The 24,539-nt window shown below is 38.2% G+C and overlaps 1 protein-coding gene and 1 non-coding gene across 3 annotated transcripts in view; both read left to right on the forward strand.

The window, feature by feature from the left end:
• EMID1 (EMI domain containing 1) overlaps positions 1-24,539 on the forward strand; it is a 272,782-nt gene that overhangs the window by 18,518 nt on the left and 229,725 nt on the right. For both annotated transcript variants that reach the window (XM_053702174.1, XM_053702175.1), the window contains 2 exons: positions 6,016-6,129; positions 7,362-7,465. In XM_053702174.1, coding sequence (XP_053558149.1) covers positions 6,016-6,129; positions 7,362-7,465 — 218 coding nt within the window. The remainder of the gene's footprint in view (positions 1-6,015; positions 6,130-7,361; positions 7,466-24,539) is intronic.
• On the forward strand, positions 16,928-17,042 carry LOC128650613 (U5 spliceosomal RNA). Its single transcript, XR_008400891.1, has one exon. It is a non-coding gene; the product is annotated as a U5 spliceosomal RNA (small nuclear RNA).

The following is a 24,539-nucleotide window of genomic DNA, read 5'->3' on the forward strand; positions in this document are numbered from 1 at the left end:
AACTATTGATGTTACTGCTTTATATTCTTCAATACCCCATAAATCTGGCCTTGAGGCTATGGATTACATGTTGACACATTATTCTAATTTGGATTCTGATTTCAAAAGATATGTGATTGAGGTCACAGCATTTCTTTTAAGCCATAACTATTTTGAGTTCGAGGGGGTTTTCTATCTCCAGAGATGTGGGACAGCCATGGGTGCGAAATTCGCACCCTCTTACGCCAACCTATACATGGGTTGGTGGGAGCTGTGCCACATCTATGGAGAGGGAAACCCCTTCAGACAGAGCATTGCATACTACGGTCGCTTCATTGACGACCTGTTGTTAATCTGGCAAGGCAATGCGGGAGATTTGATACAATTTTTGGCTTACATCAATAAAAATGATCTAAATCTAAAATTTACCCACGAAACACACAGGGATACCATCAATTTTTTGGATATAACTCTTTTTGGTAAAACTACAGGTAAAATTGAGACATGCATTTACAGAAAGCCTATTTCAGGCAATGCAGTTCTACATGCTAAAAGCTGTCACCCCAAGAGTGTTCTATACTCCATAGCCAAGGGCCAGATGATAAGAGCAAAGAAAAATTGCTCGACAGAAAGAGTGTATATGGAACATCAAATGGATCTTGCAGATCGCTTGAAAGATAGGGGGTACCCGAAAAAAGTCATCAATAGGGCAACAAGGGAGGTACAGGGTATGGATCGAATACCAATGTTACATGAGAAAAGAATAGTAAATAACAAAAAAACTACACCCAATACCAACAAAGTAACGTTTGTGACTGACTACAGTAACGACTACAACGAAATATGTAATATTGTTAAAAAACATTTCAGACTCCTTGTAGCAGACGATAAACTGACCAATTGTGTGGCTGAAGGGATGAGGTGTTCTTATCGCAGGAACAAAACTCTTGGTAATTACTTATCACCTACTGTTTTGAGCCACCCTCGGGCAACAGTGAGCTCATGGCTCACCCACAAGGGTATGTTCAAATGTGGGAACAGTAGGTGCAAACCCTGCGACTATATAATTACATCTGACACATTCACGTCCTGCGTAACACAACGCACATATGAGATAAACTTTTGCCTAAACTGTACATCCCATTTTGTAATATATCTCATAACCTGCACTTTGTGCAAGGTTCAGTACGTAGGGCTCACGACACGGGACATAAGGTCTCGTATCAGGGAACATTTGTCCACCATTAGAGTGGGGAAATCATCCTCACCTATAGTCCAACACTTTTGTACCAAACACAACAAAGATGATGCCTCTTTCAAGTGGCAAGCCATAGATCATATACCAACTCCTAAAAGGGGGGGGGATAGACAAAAGCTCCTTGAAAAGCGCGAGATGCTTTGGATTTTTAAACTTTCCACCAAACTACCACTTGGCCTTAATGCTGAATACGATTTAATCAATTATTGGGAATAATACACCCAATTCAGGGACATCATCCTATACAGTTTACAAACAGGTTTGCTGTCTGCGTAGTATTCTCCTTCTAGTGGTAATAGTATACACATATTTAGGTGTTACTTTCACCTTTTATTTACATATAAAGGTTTTTGTTCTATTATACTAAGTTAAAGTATTGTAGAACACCAATTTATTGTGTATACAACATACAAGTATTGCTTAATATACATATACAAACAATCTTTGTCTGTCGCTATGTTCTATTTTTATCTTTATATCTTGTTGGATTATGATTATGTAGGATTGATGTCTTTTTTGCTCATTTTGTTATATACAATTTTTCCACAAGAGCACTTTGTTATATCTTGCTCATCTTGCTATTTATACTCTGTTTAAAAATGTATGTTAACCATTGCAACAGGATTAGTGCGTATATATACATGTAATAATATATGAGCTCTAGGACCCAGGGTCGATCTTATCATTGTTTGTTGTGTTAGACAATTATCCTGACAGGTTCAGTGTCTCATTAGATACAATTGTGTGATGTCATGAAGGAGTATCCTTATTTGAATATGTTTTAACCAATAGGGGGTTCACACACCCTTTTTAAATCAAGCTCATTGAGCGTTCTTTAGCAGTAGTGATTACGGCACAACGCCGAAACGCATATACTGTCATATTTCACTTGTATCTTTGCACCTCCATGAACTTTTAATGCCTATGCATCAATAAAAGCTAAGTTTTATTTTACTTCATCGTTGCTGCTCATTGCTCTTTCTTTCTGGTTGGATTTCATGGTAGGATACCACAGAGAAAGCCACTGCTGTCCAAACAAAACATTGCTGCATGTTTACAGTTTGCACAAGAGCACCTGGATGTTCCACAGCAGTACTGGCAAAATATTCTGTGGACAGATGAAACCAAAGTTGAGTTGTTTGGAAGAAACACACAACACTATGTGTGGCGAAAAAGAGGCACAGCACACCAACATCAAAACCTCATCCCAACTCTGAAGTATGTATGGTGGTGGGGGCTTCATGGTTTGGGGCTGCTTTGCTGCATCAGGGACTGGACGGATTGCTATCATCGAAGGAAAAATGAATTCCCAAGTTTATCAAGACATTTTGCAGGAGAACTTAAGGCCATCTGTCTACCAGCTGAAGCTCAACAGAAGATGGGTGTTGCAACAGGACAATGACCCAAAGCATAGAAGTAAATCAACAACAGAATGGCTTAAACAGAAGAAAATACGCCTTCTGAAGTTGCCCAGTCAGAGTCCTGATCTCAACCCGATTGAGATGCTGTGGCATGGCCTCAAGAAAGCGATTCACACCAGACATCCCAAGAATATTGCTGAACTGAAACAGTTCTGTAAAGAGGAATGGTCAAGAATTACTCCTGGCCGTTGTGCACGTCTGATCTGTAACTACAGGAAACATTTGGTTGAAGTTATTGCTGCCAAAGGAGGTTCAACCAGTTATTAAATCCAAGGGTTCACATACTTTTTCCACCTGCACTTTGAATGTTTACATGGTGTATTCAATAAAAACATGGCAACATTTAATTCTTTGTGTGTTATTAGTTTAAGCAGACTGTGATTGTCTATTGTTGTGACTTAGATGATGATCAGATCACATTTTATGACCGTTTTGTGCAGAAATCCATATCATGCCAAAGGGTTCCCATACTTTTTCTTGCAACTGTATTATTATGAAGGCAGGGCAGGAAATCTGGATTTCCTACTATAGGTAACAGTCCTGATCTAAAATGATGTCCCATTAAATCACAGAGTCTCTGCCATGCCTTCACAACATTTACATAAGTTAATAATTTAGAAACTGTACTTGGTAATTTAGACACTGGACAGTGTAGCATAGCTTTTAAATTGAACGGTGCAACAATTTCTTGTTCCATATCTACAACTGTTACATCATTTCATTTAGTAAGCCAGTCTATAGAGAATTTGGCCAAGGCTATCAAATTATAGTATTTAATGCTTGGTAAAGCAAATCCACCATATTTTTTAAGCTGAATTAATCTATCCATAGCTAACCTCAGCTTATTTTTGCCCCACAAGAAGTGTGCACACGCTGCATTAAATCTAAGAATACCCTTTTTTAACATAAGTAAAGGGAGATTCTGTCGCAAAAATAATAAACGTGGAAATAATATTGTCTTTAAGATCATGATTTTTGCAGAGAGAGAGATAGAAAATATAGTGACCATTTATTCAATTCATTTGTTAAATTTTGAAAAAATGCTGCATAATTAAGATTGTACCATTCCAATGGATTTTTACTTATTTTAATCCCAAGATATTTAATATATTTAACTTCTCTTAAATGATGGTTTGTATAACTATCTAATGTTTTATGTATCCAGAGAATTTCTGATTTTGTCCTATTGATTCTATACCCAGAGAATCAACTAAATGTATTAATCATGCATATACATAAAGGGAAATATACAGCTGTATTACTTAAAAACAGGATGAGATCATCAGCATAAAGCGACAGAAACATTTTTTGTTTTCCTAGTTCAATTCCCTCAATTTCTTGTCGCAACCACACTGCTAAAGTCTTCACTGCTATATTAAACAACAGGGGAGATAAAGGGTATCCCTGCCCCGTTCCCTTTTGTAAGGTAATGTAGTAAGACAGCTCAACATTAATTAATAACTGAGATTTAGGTTTGTCATAAATCAATTGTACCAACTTCACCAAATTACCTGCAAATCCAAAACTTCTAAGAGCTGTAAATAGATGATCCCAGATAATTGCATCAAAGGCTTTTTCAACATCAAAAGTTACTAAAGCAATATCTTTCCTACTCTTAGAATTTTGTTCTTTTTAAAACTCTGAAGTTATAAGAACCTTTCTCATGTATAATTTTAACCCTTTAAATATGCTGGTTAGTGAAGGTTCACACAGGATGCCGTCATCTGGGAATATAAGTATCCTTGTGCCCTGTGACAGAAGCATTGCACATTCATAGATCAATGATATTATTGTCTTCTTGACAAGCCGCATCATGCACTTCAGTTTAGGGTGCACAATACAGAGCGGGAACTGTATATTTTTGCAGTGGCTGCATTTCTCTATAATATTACTTAGGGACCATTTCTTGGGGAAAAAAAACTCCCGCACCCCCTTTTTCCAAATCAGACCAGGTTAAGGAAGATTGTGCAGTGAGCCACCATTGTGCTAGCCCCCAGAACTAACATAGTCTATTGCATCCCCTTTCCCCCTCTACTGCTGGTTTACCCCTTCTTATGTAAAATGCTGCACCCCTTGCCGCCTAAAGGAAGATGAAGCCACCTTAACGGCCACACAAAAAAGGGGTTGTGAGGCTTCAAAACAGTCCTAAAGACTGTTAGTTCCAAAGAGAGGCTCCATTTTACCAATTAAAACATCCTGGGTTTACAAATGCCTGAATGAGTATTCAGCCCCCAGCCAGTGTGGACTCTAAGGTCAGTTACACAAGACTCTGTGTCAACCATAGTTGCCCGAGTACCACTGAATCTGAAAAAAGAACACAATGAAAACAAGGGTGGGATGGAAGGGAAGACAGGAAAATCAGGTAAGAGGCTCACTTCCTGCCTACCTTCCTTTAAGTCCTCCATAGTCTCCTGACCTCACGTACCAGCACATACCTCCACAGCTCACTTGCCTGCTATTTCAAAGTGCAAGGTACAGTGCACAAAAGCCAGCGACGTCACTGATCTGTACAAGTGCACAAAAGCCAGCAACGTCACTGATCTGTACAAGTGCGCAAAAGCTAGCAATGTCACTGATCTATACAAGTGCAAAAAGCCAGCAATGTCACTGATTTGTACAAGTGCAAAAAAACTAGCAAGGTCACTGATCTGTGAAAGTGCAAAAAAAGCCAGCAATGTCACTGATCCGTACAAGTGCACAAAAGCCAGCAATGTCACTGATCCGTACAAGTGCACAAAAGCCAGCAATGTCACTTATCTGTACAAGTGCACTGCTTTTGTCTCAGGATGCAACATAACGAGTGCTACAAGAAGTCAGCGCCCAGTATGAAGATACAGAGTTTTAGTTAATGGCTTCTGTAGGGTTGACACCCAGCCGGTATTTAACCGACATGGCTGGTATTTTTAAGGTTAAATTTGAAAATAAAGATTAAATATAGAAATACAGATGATATCATTGAGAAACTTCTTCAAAATATGTTTGAATATAATTATAAACCAATGATTATACAAAATTAGTCCTAGCAGCTTTAGTTCCTAATTTATGCTCTATTTTTTTTTATTGAGTATTTTTTTTTTTTTAAATGAAAAGGTGGGAACCCTAGGCTTCTGTAATGGGTTAAAATTACTGACACTCATCTGGAGCAGAATGGGAATGTTCAAGGAATCCAAATTTGACTACACATTTATCCCTTATAAAGTAAAAGGGAATATGTTTATTTTTTAAACTAAAGTGTCATTTTAAGGTCAATTACTTTTCATGCAAACACAAATAAATATTGAGACATAAAATGTAGATTTGTACTGGTTTTGTCTATACCCTTCATTACATCTGTCTAATAATAATTCTCTTTCTCAGGAACTGGTGCTCAGTGCCTGTTACTCGAACAGTAACATGTCAAGTTCAGAATGGAACTTTTCTACAAAGAGTCTATCACAATTGCCACTGGACTACTGGCTGCTCTGGTGGAAGGTGAGCATACGGTATATATTGCCACTTAGACTGTTCTAGATTCATTAAAGCTCCTTAGGCCTGTAAGCTGCTACTGGGAGATTAACTGTGTTTACAGGTCCTGTCGTAGGATTCAGTCTTTTGAGCTTCTGCTCCATTTCATGAGGAGAATGCAAGACAATTTCAGTACAATATAACGCACAATGAAGTGCAACTTTTATTAATTTTTACTTCCAACTTTGTATACCTTGTTTGGTATTATAAGGGTTTATCACAATCTATTGGTTAGTTATAATGATTTCTGAAGTCGGCTGATATTGTCAGTGTGTCACAATTACAAAATACCCCTCAAGCATGAAATTTTTATGTCCTGAAAACAACAAATCAGTATTTGTCTTGGTTATCTTGTTATATTGTATGGAAGAAATATGAACACGATAATGACAAACATAATGGAGATATGGTTTTATCAAACCATTGAATAAAGTGCTTGAGTGTTAAATAAATCCCGTAATAATAGGTGACATGAGTATAATTAACCTGTCTTGCTCCAACACCATAGAGTGTATCATATATATTATTAAACAGGGCATTATGAGCACAGTGGAAATGTGTATTTGTTGGCACAACTTTTTCGGTTACCCAATATCCGATTCAATAACTTAAAGATGGGCCTGAAAATGTGTCAAACCAAGTGATTATTGGAAAACAGATAATGAAAGGTGCTGATTATTAACAATAAAAATGGCTGATTTTGATTGTGTCAACATTGAAAAGGGTTTATTTGCAGCCTGTAAGATAAATACCGGATAGATTGTGACCCACCCCATAATATCTAAACTATATCATTGTATTTCATATTGCATTGAAAGGTTCACACAGTGTTAGTAAGGGCTCTCAGCAACTCATTCCATATGCAATGCCTAATGTTTTCTCAAAACAGTTGACATATCCATAAATACTGTAGCCTATGCCGGTTTCATAGACATTTTCCCAGTTTTAGTGCTTGTGAAGTTGTCTTGGATTTTCCAGGTGCCTGTGTCAGTAATATCCATTTTCTGCTACATGATGCTACTTTCGACAAATCCGTTTTCATAGACTTTACTGAATCAAGGTCACTGTCTTGCATCCATATCTACACATATACTGATCTCGTTTGCTACACCTGACTTTTTTGTGTAGTCTAATGTTAGCAGCATATTTTACTCTTGTATATGAACTATAAGCCTTACCCCAGCTATGTTGTCTCTCAGTTATAGGACAGTCATCAGGCCAACCTATAGGCTTAGCTATAAGACACTGACATCACTCGAGTGGAGGTGCTGCCCTGGATTTCGAGGTGCCAGCTGTGAGGAAGGTAAGACATTTGGTCCTTATATGTATGTGTGTGTGTGTGTGTGTGTGTATGCATGTGTGTGTATATATATATATATATATATATATATAAAACAACATTTTAAATTAGGGGGAGATAAAAGGCGAGTTTAAAATCCTCCACTACGCACAAAATATAGAAAAAATAACTCATTGTTAACAAATCTAGACAGGCGGCTTGGTTAAACAAGCCTCTGGGCCTGTCTAGATTTGTTAATGAACTACACAATGAGTTATTTTTTTCTATATATATATATATATAAAAATATGTGCATAAATACTGATACTTTGAGTATATCTAAACACTAATTCCTGGCTCAGCCATTTACAAAAATCATGTTCCAACCCCAAGATTATTGTTTCTGAACTCCATTCTCCATTTTAGGATCTCTTCATTTTCTGGCCAATCAATGACTCAGCCATTGTGATTATTTTACATATGGCCTGTTTGAGATACCTGGAATTGCACAACAACCTCCAACTCATTGGAAACCTGTTCTCCAAACTCTCTCAGAAAATGTCTTTTAGAATGGGGGCTATGGAAGGAATGTAAATAGCAAGCTGCATTGTACAAAAGAGGATCACACACTCCCATGACCTTTATGCTTTTCCTTTACACCCTTCATTGCATTATTAACTTCTTGGAGTCTGGCACCTTTGCTGTATTTTCCTTTAATCTGGAGCTTGCTGGGTTACTGAGCTACCTCTAACCTAGTTCCCAAGATCATCATAAAGGGAATAAATTTAATACAAATACCAGGAATAGTTCACCAGAAATGTAAAGAAAGTGTAATTGCTAATTAGTCAGGAAGCTTTTAAACCTAATGGTTAACAGAGCGATTAAAAATTAACATGTACTTAGAACAGCAAATAACAGGGGGGCAAAAAAGAAAAAAAAAGTAGAAGGAACAGAAAACAAATTTTATTATTGGTTCCACTTGATTTGTACTTGTTCCAAAAAAAAAAAAAAAAAACATATACAGCACACAATTCAAGATTTACATGCCAAAATATTTATTGGATGATGCAGCTGCTGGTCTCAGCAACATAACCATATGATTTAGTGCAGAGAGCATGAATATGAGTTAACCTCATCACTCCTGCACACAGCAATAGTAATAAAGGGCACTTAGTCCTCTTTGAATTGGGTCTTAACATTCAGATAGAATCAGAGCAGGTAGCAGGAAAATCGCCCATATGAAGAAATTACTTCAGTGATCACAATCATCCTCACCACAGGTTTTGCATTTTATTTTGGCAACAAAATGGACACATCAAATTCAACACACAAAATGTTTTCACCATGTTTGTGTGTATTCCAAGATGATTTGGAATCATTCTATTATTTTGAGCATGTGCAATACACTCTAAAATGGCCACAGATGCCATTTTATATGTTTATCTGCATATATGGTCTAGATGTTTTGCTTTTATGATGGATATGATTCTACAAGTAAATACTATAAAGTTTGGATTTTTATCTACTTGGCGAGCTACAGTTGTATGCAAAAGTTTAGGCACCCCTGACAATTTCCATGATTTTCATTTATAAATATTTGGGTGTTTGGATCAGCAATTTCATTTTGATCTATCAAATAACTGAAGGACACAGTAATATTTCAGTAGTAAAATGAGGTTTATTAGATTAACAGAAAATGTGCAATATGCATCCAAACAAAATTAGACAGATGCATAAATTTGGGCACCCTTGCATTTTGTTGATTTGAATACCTGTAACTACCTAGCACTGATTAATTGGAACACACAATTGGTTTGGTGAGCACATTAAGCCTTGAACTTCATAGACAGGTGCATCCAATCATGAGAAAAGGTATTTAAGGTGGCCTATTGCAAGTTGTTGTTCTCTTTGACTCTCCTCTGAAGAGTAGCAAAATGTGGGCCTCAAAACAAATCTCAAATGACCTGAAAAAAAAGATTGTTCAAAATGATGGTTTAGGGGAAGGCTACAAAAAGCTATCACAGAGATTTAAGCTGTCAGTGTCCACTGTGAGGAACATAGTGAGGAAATGGAAGACCACATGCACAGTTCTTGTTAAGGCCAGAAGTAAAATATCGGAGAGGCAAAGGGTGGTGAGAACGATCAAAAACAGTCCACAGACCACCTTCAAAGACCTACAACATCATCTTGCTGCAGATAGTTCCACAAATGCAGAGGAAAAAAGCAAAAAATGGATGTTTATACAATCAACAGAGGAACAAATGTGTGCTGATATCCACAGTTGTAGATGAAAGCATAGCCTACCAGCCCAGGTAGGTACTATACATAACTTCCACCAACTGACTTAGTAGAGACCCTCCGTTGTCAAACAGTCACAAGTCACAATAGTCACCCAGGGTTCCTCTCTCCCTGGAGACCAGTAGAGAATGCAGGAAAACGGATCTTACGGTTACAGGCCAACAAATGTCCAATATGTGGGACAGCACTTAATGATTCTAATTGGCAAAGTAACACAAAATCCCCTTGAACAGGTAGTAGGCAAATACCTCATATGTATGTTGTTGCTCCAGCGGCTTTCCTGTTGTCACACCGGACTGCAACAATGTATGCCAAACTGCAGAGGGAAGGCTGTCATCGATCCCTGGTCCTGCAGGCTGTTTCCTGAAGTCCGCCCGATCCACAGCTCACAGCCTCAAAATCAGTGCTCACTATGGCCCAAAAGTGCAAAATAACGAACAAGAGAACAGAAGCACCTGATACTGGCCGTTAGTATTTAGAATAAATTTAATGAACAGGGTATAACTTCACAAAGTACAGTACAGTACTAGAGGCTTTTTTGTCACTAGCTCTATTATTTTTCACCCCCTCTGTATTGTTTGTTCGATTTTTACTAGGGTCATGTGCCCGGTGTATACTTTGTATACTGTACTTTGTGAAGTTATACCCTGTTCATTAAATTTATTCTAAATACTAACGGCCAGTATCAGGTGCTTCTGTTCTCTTGTTCGTTATTTTGCTGCAGATAGTGTCACTGTGCATCATACAACAATTCAGCATATGAGAGAGTGATGCGGAAGAAGCGTTTTCTGCACACACGCTACAAACAGAGTAGCTTGAGGTATGCAAATGCACATTTGGACAAGCCAGCTTCATTTTAGAAGAAGGTGCTGTGGACTGATGAAACAAAGATTGAGTTATTTGGTCATAACAAGGGGCGTTATGCATGGCGGCAAAATCACACAGCGTTCCAAGACAAACACTTGCTAGCCACAGTAAAATTTGGTGGATGTTCCATCATGCTGTGTGGCCAGTGCCGGTACTGGGAATCTTGTTAAAGTTTAAGGTCACATGGATTCCATTCAATATCAGCAGATACTTGAGAATAATGTTGAGGAATCAGTCACAAAGTTGAAGTTATGCCGGAGCTGGATATTTCAACAAGACAACGACCCAAAACACTGCTCAAAATCTACTCTGGCATTTATGTATAGGAACAAGTACAATGTTCTGGAATGGTCATCCCATTCCCCAGACCTGAATATCATTGAAAATCTGTGGGGTGATTTGAAGTGGGCTGTCCATGCTCGGCAACCATTAAACCTAACTGAACTGGAGATGTTTTGCAAGGAGGGATGGTACAAAATACCTTCATCCAGAATCCAGACACTCATTACAGGCTATAGGAAGCGTTAAGAGGCTGTTATTTATGCTAAAGGAGGCTCTACTAAATATTGATGCAATTTTTCTGTTGAAGTGCCCAAATTTATGCACCTGTCTAATTTTGTTTGGATGCATATTGCACATTTTCTGTTAATCCAATAAACCTCATTTCACTACTGACATATTACTGTGTCCTTCAGTTATTTAATAGATCAAAATAAAATTGCTGATCCAAACACCCAATTATTTATAAATGAAAATAATGGAAATTGTCAGGGGTGCCTAAATTTTTGCATATGACTGTATTTCTTTCTATTTTGGTTTGCTAGATTCATTAAAGGGACAGTCAACACCAGAATATTTGGTGTTTAAAAAGAAAGATAATCCGTTTATTACCCATTCCCCAGTTCTGCATAACCAACACAGTTATATAAATACACTTTTTACCTTTGTGATTACCTTATATGTTTTATTTAAGCCTCTGTAGACTGCCCCCTTATTTCCGTTCTTTTAACAGACTTGCTTTTTAGCCAATCAGTGCTCACTCCAGGGTAACTTCATGTGCATGAGCTCAATGTTATCTATATGAAACACATGAACTAATGCCCTATAGTGGTCAAAATGCATTTAGATTAGAGGCAGCCTTCAAGGTCTAAGAAATTAGCATATGAACCTCCTAGAATTAGCTTTCACCAAGAGAACAAAGCAAATTTGGTGATAAAAGTAAATTGCAAAGTTGTTTAAAATTACATTCCCTATTTAATTCATGAATTTTTTTTGGAGACTTGACTGTCCTTTTAAACATATTGTATAGTCCCTCAGTAGTGTGCAGGACAGACATACACAAGTGTAAAAGACAGATATGTCAAATCGTAAAGTATTGTAAAGTACAGTATTTTCGTCTTTAGGAACTCTGTTTCTCTTGGCAATTGTGTCATCATGATCAGGAGTTAAGTGTTTGCTATTTAGTCTTCTTTGTTTAAAATCACAATATTCTTACAGTTATAGAAATGGGGCAAAGAGAAACTGTTCTGTACAGTGAGAGTTGGGTTTGGAAATTATGCTTGGTACAGCGAGTTCTGTAACTTTGGCCTATGTGTAAAACATTGTCACTTGTTTCAAGGATTTACAGTGTGAGGACCGTTACAATCCCATTTTAGAAGATGAGATAAGTCTCAGCCACTTTCTTGTTATGGAAATTAATGTCCCCCACTGTACTTGAATTTACATGAAAATCTCTCTAAAATGAAAAAAAAAAAACAAAACCAAATGAAAAAAAAAATACTTTTAATGTATTAAAAGTTTGAAAAACATTATTGATCAAACATGCGGAGTATACATGATGCCCATATACAAATGGCAGATTGTTTAACACTCATTATAAAGACCACTCTATTCAACTGCTTAACACAGACTCCATTAACACCTTTAACCCAGTTAGTATTTCAGTGATCTGCATCCATTAAAGGGCTATATTACAAGTGGAGAGCTAAATTTTAAAAGGGACACTGAACCCAAATTTATTCTTTCGTGATTCAGATAGAGCATGCAATTTTAAGCAACGTTCTAATTTACTCCTATGATCAAATTTTCTTCATTCGCTTGGTATCTTTATTTGAAAAGCAAGAATGTAAGTTTAGATGCCTGCCCATTTTTGGTGAACAATATGGGTTGTGCTTGCTGATTGGTGGATAAATTCACCCACCAATAAACAAGTGCTGCCCAGGGTGTGAACCAAAAATTGGCTGGCTCCTTAGCTTAGATGCCTTCTTTTCAAATAACGATAGCAAAAATGGATAATAGGAGTAAATTAGAAAGTTGCTTAAAATTGCATGCTCTATCTGAATCACAAAAGAAAAACTTTGGGTTCAGTATCCCTTTAAATTTGCCTGTTTGCAGTCGCGATAAAAAAACGGCCATTACAAGAGGCTGGTTATTGCTACCATGAGCTCATGGTAGTAATTAGCACTCAGAGAATTAACCAGAGATCAGACCTTTTTTAAAAAGTGGGCTGCTGTGGGGTGTTAGAAAAAAAAAAAACAGCACTGAAAATTGCCTTTACATTGCGGCCTGTGGAAACTGTGTGTTCCCAGTAAATATATACAGTATGAATATGAATATATATTTATGTGTTTATATGTGTATAACAATATATATGTTTATAAGCATTTGCGTGCGCTAGTATTACAAAGGGAAGTGCAATTATATATTTATCAAAACTTTGCTCTCAACTTATAATCTGGCTCAAAGTCAGCAGTTCCGAGTGCTATTGTCCGAAAATGGAGATCAAATCTCATGTGAGTTTATATGCAGCAAAGTCAAGCAACACACGTCAGATGACTTCATGGGGTCAGTGAGTGTGCGTCTTCAAAACTGCTTGTTTTTTACAAATATAACTAATACATGGGATGTTTTAACGTTTATTGTGGAGTTTGGTGAACTACACTGAAAGCCATTGCTATTTATACTGTAATATTTTACTGCTACAGGCATATATACAAAGACCTTCTTTTGCTACTTTTGAACTTTCTAATTTACAAATGGCCATAATATATTTGTATCCACGTTATATTGAGGATTTGTCACATAATGAAATGATTAAGTTGTACAAATGTATTCTGTATAGAGAACTGGCAAGAACAAAGTTTAGTCTAAGAAAATAGCTTATACCAAGAGGTTATACATTTAGATAATATGTAAGGAGATTTGATCTCCAGTAATAAAAATATTTTTTTCACTGTAAACTAAACTTTGGAACTCTTTTCCTGAAGAGGTAGTGTTTTCTAATACAATATATTTCTTTAAAAGGGTCTTAGATTTATATTTTGACTAAAAACAGAATCAAGGATTATATTTGTATTTCACACTATTTGAATAAAACATAATAATATATGTAATAATAATATATAATATTATTAATATACATTATATGCTTATTATACCATATATGACCATGCTTTTTGAACCAGTGTGATTATGATAATTTTAAAATTATTATTACATATAAACTGTTTTTGGACCCGCTCAAATTTTCTAGCACTTCCTTGACTCTGGGGCATGATACACTATAAAATAGCTTGCACCAAAACTGTGTGATAATGGATCGCTCTATTTAGCGGTTATATTTAGTAAATAACGCCACATGGGTCATAGTGCAGCTCATTAGTGCTTCCTATTTATCTTATTTGAGTTAGACAGGACAATATCATATGTTTTCCAAAACTACATATTCATTGGGATATTTTTTTTAGCAGCACCGAAAAAGGGACAAAATAAATAATGAAAATATTTTAAATATTTTTTTTTGCTAAGCATTTTATTTTATAATCTCACAGTGTTTCATGTCTCTTTAATTTACCCTGCTCTGATTGAAAAGGGAAAATCTCTCATAGGAATACTATATTTGCTATCCCCCAGGGCTCGTTTTACTTAGAGGGTGTGATGAAGTTAATTTCTTCTTTCAGATCATTAAACTCAATAAGGGGGTGGGGGTGAGACAAGGGATTATTTTTTTTCTCAATGATTGTAACAAACATTTATATTTGATTGTAGTTAGACGGCGACACTATAATTAGTTTTAATCTCACTTTTTAAATCAAGCTCAAAGGGACAGTAAACACCCTGAGATTTTTATATAAAGTGTTTATTTATGCACAATGAAACAACTTTGAAATATATTTTAATTATTTATTTTGCCCCTTTTCTTCTTAAACGGGGAGAGTCCACAACTGCATTCATTACTTTTGGGAATTCAGAACCTGGCCACCAAAAGATGACAAAGACACCCCAGCCAAAGGCTTAAATACCTCCCCACTTCCCTCATCCCCAGTCATTCTTTGCCTTTCGTTACAGGAGGTTGGCAGAGAAGTGTCGCAAGATTAAGGATAGTCTCTTTCGGAGGGTAGTACTCTTTGAGATGGTACTGGAGTTTTAAGTAATCCTGTCAGCCTCTCAGTTAAAGCATGTATGGATGTTAGAGTCCGGAGATGTAGGGAAAGTCTTCCTGCGAAGCCATCCCGACTCATGTTAACAGCTCCTTAGCAATCGGTGTTGATGAGTTTCGCTGCCTGCTTTCTTCATTCAAGTCCATGTCAGAAGCGAGGCTACTATCTGTCACACTTGAAGGGCCGGGTTCCTGTTCCACGGCATAGATTCTGGTAAGATTGTTTCATTTTACTTTGATGTATGAATTTAATGTAAACTAAGAAGTCTGGGTCTCAGTGGGACTCCTTTATCTTTATAGAATCAAGGTTTAATATCTCCTGATGGATGGATGCATGGTTATGCTAATGTGTAGTGACCCTTGGGCTCGTGGCTATATTGGAACATAATGGCCTTTTTTTGTCAGGCTGCGCGGCTCTTGTGGCCTTGGCGCGCTTTTCTCTGGTTCTCCTCTCCATTTCCGTATTCCTGACCGCGTGGCGACAGAGAGAGTCTGTTTCGCTAGTTGTCTGGGTCACAGGAGGTGGTGAGTGCCCCAGCCATTGGGGGTGTAACGTGCCGTTTTTATTTTTCCTTCTATCCATAATTTCTATCCAAGTTCTATCCAAGTTATGGAGGATCCTGATTTTTTTTTCTGATTCAGATTCTACTTCTTGCGAAGAGTATGAAATGGCCCGGGTAATCCATGCAAAAACAAAAAGAAGAAGGCGCTCCAATAGTGCCCCATTGGAGCGCCTTCTTTTTGTTTTTGCTTAGATCATCCATCTGTTTTTAAGAAGAGCTGACCCTGGTGATAGTCTACCTTCAGCAACAGCCTGTGGAGGGTGCCTTTTTTTTTTGGACACCATCTCTTGGATGGTCTCAAACGGGTAATCCATGCCCATCAGTTATGTTCTGAATGCCGAGCTATCCGCCCCTGGGGATCTCACATCCTGTGAGGCACGTGTCCTAGAACCTTCCTTAGCTACGCAAGCAGGTGTCTCTAATGCCATTACCCCTTCCCTGGAAGGTGGCTTATTTCCTTCAGAGGTTACGGCACGGTTCCGCATGACTATATCTATGGCGTTGGCGCATTTACAACTTCCTGGGAGGGAGGTGTTGATGAGATACTGTCCATGTTCTGTTAACAGGGCTAGTCAGGCGTGGGATAGTATGGGTCAGATCAGTCATCTGGGGAAGCGGTTTCCTCTGAAGCTTCAGGGGCCCGACCCTCGGAGTCGGGGTCGTCAGTTGCCCCGGCGGAGGTAAGTCTTGCTTTTCGTTATAGACTGGCGCGCCTTTGTGTCCTTCTGCTGCATGTTTTGGCGGTGCTGGAGGATCCCAATCCTAATGTTCCAGACGGCAAGCTAGGTTAGACGTGGGGGGGATGAAGTTAATCTCCTTGTCGTCTCCAATTTACTTTCTTTTTTGGGTATCTTATTCCAGTTCTGAGCTTCGGGAGAATGGGGTCTCTGATTAGCTGGTCCTGTTAGTGTGCCCATTCTTCTTGGGCGTTCACCTGCTGGTGCTACCCTCTTTTTCTTTGATCCGGTTAGGATGTATTTTATTTCTTTTTGAGAAGCTTGTGTCTGTCATAATTTTTCCGTTGGGAAACATTTCTTTTCTGAAATTTGATACTAGCCATTTTGTGGTCACTTAGGCACTTCCCCGGAAGTTGCATGTTAAGGTGTTAATACATTGTTATGTCTATAGTTCCTTTTGTCGATTCTTATTGGGGTTTCGATTATTCTGTGCCCTGGGTCAGTTGTGAGTGCCCTATGTAGCAGGCTGGTCCTGGTCGGGCACTATTTTCTGTTTCTTAAGGTCTATATCATCCACTTGGTGCCGGTATAACTGGCTGTCCTGGTTGGGTGGTGAGTTGCTCACTCGGATGAGGAGTTTGTTATACTCTGGTTTCTCTTCAGATAGAATAAAGCTTTCGCCTTTAATAAAGTATTCTGTGGAGAGGATCATCCATGAGTTTTCAAAACTTTTTTGAGGCTCTGTCCCTTGCAGGGCTAAAACATGGTAGAGAAGGCCTTTCATTCCTAGATGTCAGGCTGGTTCTCGTTTCTTCTTTTGGGTGGGGCATCAGAGGGATTGCACTCAGTCCTCATTGTCCTGTTCCTGATTGTTGGCGGGGTTCCAAAAGTGGATCCTGCTAAAGATTACTCTGGGGGTTCCAGGGGTCCTTTGGCCTTGGAGCTAGGGTTTTCCATTCCCAATGGGACTGGAGGTTTAGATGACTCCTTGGACATCTGGGGAACCAGGTTGGGGTGATTTTTTGAGGCCTTGATGACGGTAACTCTTCCTTAAGGGGTCGAGGTGCCTTAGGCTTCTTTTTTCCCCTTCTTGGGGCTGGTTGGGGGGTCATCTGTTCGGGCATTTATGGCCTTTTTCTTCCTCCTACTGTTTCTCGTCTGCTCCCATGTTTTGGGGCTCTGGAGAATGTGTTTTGTCTTCATTTTTTCCTGGAGCTGCCCTTACTCAAGATGTCTCGGTTTTATCTGTCACACGACAGGAATTGTGAGGCTCGTCCATCGTTAATTCCTTGAGCTGTGGGAGTTTCCGGGAGTAATACAAAATAACAGGAAACAGGAGCGCTAAAAGCTGAAGGTGATTAAACTCTAAACGTGATTTATTGAATACGATAAAACCAAGTATATCCTATAATTCGCTAGTAGTGTATCCTAGTGGAATAAAAGTGCTAATCAAAAACAAAATCTAAATTAATTCAAGGTGCCATTCGCTAATGGTGTATCTTTAGTAGAAAACAAAAACAAAATTACTTTAAATTACCAGTTGTATCCCTTTAAAGTGCACTAGTGTTCTTAATATGTTAAGATACTATGGTTAAAAAAGAGGACCAAATCTTACATATAAAAAAGGGGCTATGCCAATTTAATATACTTCATAAAACACAAAAGGATAGTATTAAACAATTCTATTAAAAGTTCTTATCTGTAAATGCATAAAACTAACGGAGGTCTCCGTTAAAAAATAAAATAAAACTCAGGTTGCCACCACATAAAAATGTATATAGGAAGATCCGTTATTATAGACCAGTGGAACTAATGTCAGTTCGAGTTAAAAAGTTAACATGGGTGATTTCCAGAGTCAATACTCTCAGATAGCGATCAACCGCAGGCTTACCCCCACACTGTGTGTGCTCTGAAGTCTCTGTAATCAAAGTTACCGCCGTAGCGGGGTGACGTCACCTTTATGGGCGCTGTCCTGGATCAGCCTCCTGATTGGTCCTTTATTGGAGCGGCTTCAGAAGGTAACTGAAATTTTCGCTACCAAAGTATCTGCTCTTAAGTGTATATCAACACGCAAGATACCTTTGAAGGAGTGATGTATAGAAAAAATAGCTTTGTCCAATCCCCAAACGGAGGGGCTCTGATTTCACTCTGCGATAAAGTTCTGTGCAGTAGTACCCTTGTCAGATTATGCCGACCTTGTTTGCCAATACTGTCAGTCTCTGCCGGCCCAGCCAACGACTGCCAGTTTTCGATTGTACAAAGGGTAACGATTTCCTGCAGCAATGCACACTCACGAGTGTAGCTCCAGCTTAGAATGTAGATAGAATAACTATAGTTGTGACTTCATCCCGGAGTTTCCGGGAGGTTGATCCTGAAGGGATTGTTTGGAGACTATTTTATCTTCTCAAACTGGATATCTAGTTTTGAGCTCTAACTCTGGGGTGTTGTCCCTCGAGCCTTTAGGAGATATGCTCTCTGTCTCTGGGATGCTTAGTGAACATCCAGTGTCCAAGGACTTTTGGATGTGGCTGTGGTTGCATCTCCTTGGGTACAGGTTCTCCGTATGAGGTATCCCTATGTTTCCTCAGGGGTTACTACCTTGTAGCCGGCTCCAGTTTCCAGATGTCCGGTTTTCCAGACATGTCTTTTCTTGGATATCTCACCGAATCTCTTAGATGGGTTTTGGCTCAGTCCTTCCGGTTCTGAGACTTCCATTTGCCCTTTCTGGGGGGTTTGTTTTTCTCTTATCTGAGACTTGGAAACAGCCTGATGGGCAGTTAAGCTACCTAGCAAGCGGGAGATTGCAGTCGCAATCTCTTGCGGCTTTTTGCACCTTAAATGTGTGTTTGAGGGTTGTTTGTCTTTCTTCTGGGCCGGCTGTTGCAGCCGGATGGTTCATCTACAATTGGTATTACCTTTGCTGTCTGTCTGTTGCCGCACACTCCATGCCTGTGGGCGGGTGAGCGGTTATATTTGGCTTTCTCCTCCCCCTAGGGAAATTGGAGCATACCACAGTATCCACCTAGTGCCCTGGAGGTCTTCCTCTGTTCATTGTTTTCCCCCCTGCCTTGTGTGCAGAATATCATGAAGGGTTGGATTCTGGTATTGTGCCGTCACTGTTGTTTCAGTGTAGTCTCTCTTTTGCCTGGGAGTGTCCCTTTTCATAGAGTAAGGATCTGTGTCTTGTTCCTGGAACACAAGCTCATCCTATGTTCTGTCATAGCTTAGTTGGCTAGCATGCCAGTCTTGTTAGCAAATGGTGGAGTTTGCTCTACCCATTGGTACTGTTCAATTTAGTTCCCCTCTGGGGGGTCTGGGGAATGTTTATTTTCCTGCTTTCGGACATTGTCAGTTGCTTTGGTGCTGAGTCCGTTGCCTCAAATAGGGGGGTCAGAGGTCTGTCTGCTTGATTGAGCCTTGAACACGTATCTTACTTAGATCTTGTGATTCCTCCTTAACTGGGAGGCTTTGCTGTGTTTCCTTCCTCAGCAGGGGGCTTTCTCTGCTGGTTTTGGATGCTCTCCTGCTTCCTTGTTTTTCCTGGGAGGGAGTGGGTTTCTGCACTCCTTCTGAATTTTTCCTCTGTGGTAGTCCCAGTGCAGTTCATAGCTTGGTTGGCTAGTGTTAATGGCTGGATTCTGCAAGACTCTTGTTGCAGAGGGAAGCCTGTGGCTTTATCTGGAGCATGATAAGATTTTTTAGGTGGTTCCCGGGGGTGGTTTTTATCCCTTGGTCGCTCTTTCATAGTGCGGATGCACGCTGTGTGAGGGATGGGGTCTTCCTTGTCTCTCTAGGTTTCCAGGGTTGGGACGTTACATGGTCCCTTGGACGTCTATTCAGATACGGGTAGGGTTTTTCTCCTCCCCTTTTTTTCCTCCCTTCCCTTTGTTCGGTAGTTGGAGTTTGTTCACTATGCGTTTTTGTCCTGTTGCAACCTTGGTTTGCTCTTGTAGTTTGGCTAGAGTTCCTTTTACCCTAGCTTGTTGGTCTTGTCAGTATTTATGATAAGAACCTTCAGTAGTGCTCTCCAAATAATATATCAGCTTATGGTAGGGTTATAACACAATATATTTAAATAATTATCCTTTAAAATAAACCCCCAATCAATATGCATCTACTAGGAACCATAAAATTAATATAAATACCTGAATTCTTTTATTTAGTTAATATCCATGAACATTTTGAAATATATTTGTAATACCAGAATATGAAACACTATTATACACGTTAAAAACAACTATTAAAAAAATTTACCTTTAAAAACCAGCCTTATTTACAAATAGCCTTTCATTCAGTTAACACAATGAGACTAAAATCTTTAACTTTTAACATCCAAGCAATACAATCCTAACAGTGCTTATAAACAATTGGATAATATATATATTCAGCTATTTAGTTGCAATTTATTATAATACAATTCTAATTTAAAACTAAAAATACATATATTCTTGCTGTGAACAATTGCTTTAAATGAATTTCTTAGCATACAAAAGATAAACTTTTAATAATACACAGGCTTATGAAATACTAACTAGAAATACAAACTGCTTCTTTAAATCTATTTGCAACAGCAATTTATTAATACATTACCCAAAATGAACACCAAATCGATATCCAATATTCCTTGATAGGAATATTTTCACCTCAGAAAATACCAATAAGTATAATTTGCAGTCAATGAGAAAGGTAGATCAGCTTTTCTTGAGTAAAGTGGTATCTCGCGCCCAACAAACCAGTTACAAGTTTAGCTCAGCAGAAATCTGTCCCTTTCTCTTTCTTGCCTTAAGCTTATATGGGTATCTCCATCATAGGTGATAATAATGGGTGGCCCTCCTTGTCCCTTCTGATTGGATATTTGGAATATCTGATCCGATTGGCCCTTAACGGAGCTGAGCATGTTCACCATGGTAACGCATCTTTTGAACAGTTCGATTCCCTTAACTGTCCTACTGGATTTCTGCCACTCGGGGGCAGTAGACATACAACACAGCAGTATATTTAACTATCCAACATTTCTAAACATTTTTAACAAGTTAATTATTCTCATAAAATGGTTATTTAATCAGACCATAACTCTCTGCATCAATCACATATAACCCCAATTATAGATGGGTAGTATTAGATTATTTTTCTGATTATTCTGATACCAAATATGTTATATTATTAACATTGTATTGTATTAAAGTAACTTATATTGCTAATTATTGGCTTAAAATCCATTACAATTTTATTAGTATCCTGGCATTTATATACAAATAACAGCCTATTTTGAATTCAGTATTGTATTGTATTCCCACATGAATATGCCATATTTCACGTTTCTAATGGATCTTGGAAGCATGAATCCTTTCTATGCAGATCTGAAATAAAATAAGTGTTAATAGTCATTTCTTTTTAGGTCCACAAATACTCTTAAATAATACAGATGCTAAGACATGTTATGCTTTCAAATATATATATATATATATATATATATATATATATATATATATATACATACATTCACTTCTATGCAGTATCTTGTATTTATCATTTTTTTTTAGCTCCATCTGGAAAACAGGAAAGCATGTTATATATATATATATGTAATTCAAATATGGGATTATTACAAATTTCATTCAATCTTTTACTTTCCATATATATATTCATGTGTTTATATTTAATATCACTTAAATAGTCTCATATCCATTAAAATGTATATTTTCTGATAATGCTGAAGTGTATTCTACTTGAATATAATATAGTTGTTTGAAACATGTAAGTCATGTGCTTTCACTGTGTGTTATCCTCCCCCAGACGCAACGTCTACATTTTGTATATTTCAGTGTTAGCAGCCACACAGCATGAGTAACTCAACAAACCTGTGCAAATTATCAGTCCCTTTTGGAAAATGCTTGCATTTTCAACATCTCTTCAGATGGATCGGCATCTCTGTTGGAGGAAGCCCATATATGGGCATGTATCCTGATTCCAGTCTGCTAATTTCCATCTCATTTGGTTTTAAATCAACAGTCTTAGACATTTATGTCTTTATTAACTGTATGGGGGTAAGGGATGTTCTGAAGCTTGCATTTTCAATTAAGGAGCAAATGGTTTTGTCCTGTCTCAAGCCACAAACTCTGTTCTCTCTCACAACATTCCTCTAAGTGACTGTTCTAAATTGAGCAGGCCAAATGTTTCATTGTCCCCCCCTGTGTGTTCAGCATAACTTTACATGCTGAGTGGGGGATAACTAAACATGATTGAAGTTAGTTTGTCTGAAAGAAATTAATCATTTTCTACTGACCAGCCAGATGTGAATGAAATATATATATATATATATATATATATATATATATATATATATATTTATTAACTTTAAAATATATTATTAAAATATATATTTGTTAACCTTACATATACCTTGACAGTCTTTAGATCTCTGAGTTCTTCTTCCTTCCTTCAGGTTGGGGGTAAGTTTAAGTGTGGGCTTGAAGCCTACGGGACTTGTCTCCTCGGAGGCTTTGTGCTCGGTAGAAATCAATCTACTAATTTTGAGTGGTCTCTAACTAGGGCCTTGCTGGTTTTAACTGATGGGAAGTTACCTGGTCCTTTCAGGTTTTATCCTTCTGTTTCTGGGGAAGCAGTTGTTTTTGTCAGATGTTTGGGTAATTTCAGGCTGTGGTGCCTTCCGAATGGGCCGCCTCGTCTACCTGCCCTTTTTTTGCATTCAGTGTCCTCTATAGCTTGGGTATTGTTTTCCCAAAAGTAATGAATGCAGCTGTGGACTCTCGCAGTTTAAGAAGAAAAACTTAAATTATGCTTACCTGATAATTTTATTTTATTTTGACGGGGAGAGTCCACAGCTCCCCGCCCACGTTTTTATATGGGGCAGCCGTTTATTTTATTCTTCTGGCACCTTTTTCACCCTGATATTTCTCCTACTGTTACTTGTACCCTTGGCAGAATAACTGAGGGATGAGGGAAGTGGAGGAGGTGTTTAAGCCTTTGGCTGGGGTGTCTTTGCCTCCTCCAGGTGGCCACTGGCCAGGTTCTGAATTCCCAAAAGTAATGAATGCAGCTGTGGACTCACCCCGTCAGAAAAAAAGAAAATTATCAGGTAAGCATAATTTAAGTTTTTATGTAATTTAGCTCTGAATTGGGCAATTTCTAATTCTCAGAGCTTGAAATGTGCCCTGCTGACTTCTCAAGGCCAACTCTGCTACATATTGATCCCTAATGATATCTGCAAGACTGTGCACTTTATACTAACTTTAGGGCAGTGACTAACATTGTTGTCTATGAACTAAAGCCCAGATTGGCTCCTCCAAATGAGGTTAATGATGGGTGGAGCTATTAAAAAATAATTGTAGAAAAAAGGATGTTAAATAGTTTTAAAAACATTTTGCTGATATGTTATTTTATTGCAGCACAACTGAAATGTCTTTTAATCGCAAGGTGTTTACTGTCCCTTTTAAAATATTTTTAAAGTTTGTTACATTTAAATAAACCCTTTTAAAATGTATTTCAAGAGTGTTCCTGAATTGAATAAAACAAGCTTTTTTGTTTTTTATGTTTGTAGAAATATGCAGTAGGAGTTGAGCTATAAAAGGGACATTTTAGTGTGCAAAAATGCTTTCATTTGTTATAGCGTGGAATGTTTTGCACTTTTTACATTGGAACTCTATGTGTTTAACCACTGAATGGGAGGGTTAATTACATAGTTAAATTCACACTTGAAAACTGCTAGTGCCAACCAGAAAAAGTTTATGAGCCAATCAGCGGTGGCAGCTTAATGGCCACAACAGCAGCAATCAAACAACCACACCAATCACAGTCTGTGTAACTGCTCAGTAGCTGCAGTGCGTGACTTTACCTATGTGTTTAACTCCTTTGTGGGGGGGGGGGGGGGGTTTAAACACATAGGGCTCCATTTATCATTTTTTTATGCAAGCCTGCCAGGAGCAGCTGTTGTAAGATCCCAGCTCCTACAACCTCTGAGCTTGAATCAATCTGAATTTGTTTGTTCAGGGTAAATATGAGGCGCTGCTCTCAGGGGCGACACTACACAAGCACTTCTGGGAGCAATAATACATGTGGGCAGGTGATCTCTAGTCGCCAGGACTGCAGGCGAACAAGAATCCCTAGTTGAGAACGTTGTCTGTCATATGATAAATGGAGTAGTGACAGTACACATGCAAATTTCAATATCAACTTAAACCGCTTAGAAACCTTTTTAATTGTTGATGTTTTTCATATGTATGAAAGAATGTTTT

The sequence above is a fragment of the Bombina bombina genome, chromosome 2 (assembly GCF_027579735.1).
Source record: "Bombina bombina isolate aBomBom1 chromosome 2, aBomBom1.pri, whole genome shotgun sequence".
Lineage (NCBI taxonomy): Eukaryota > Metazoa > Chordata > Amphibia > Anura > Bombinatoridae > Bombina > Bombina bombina.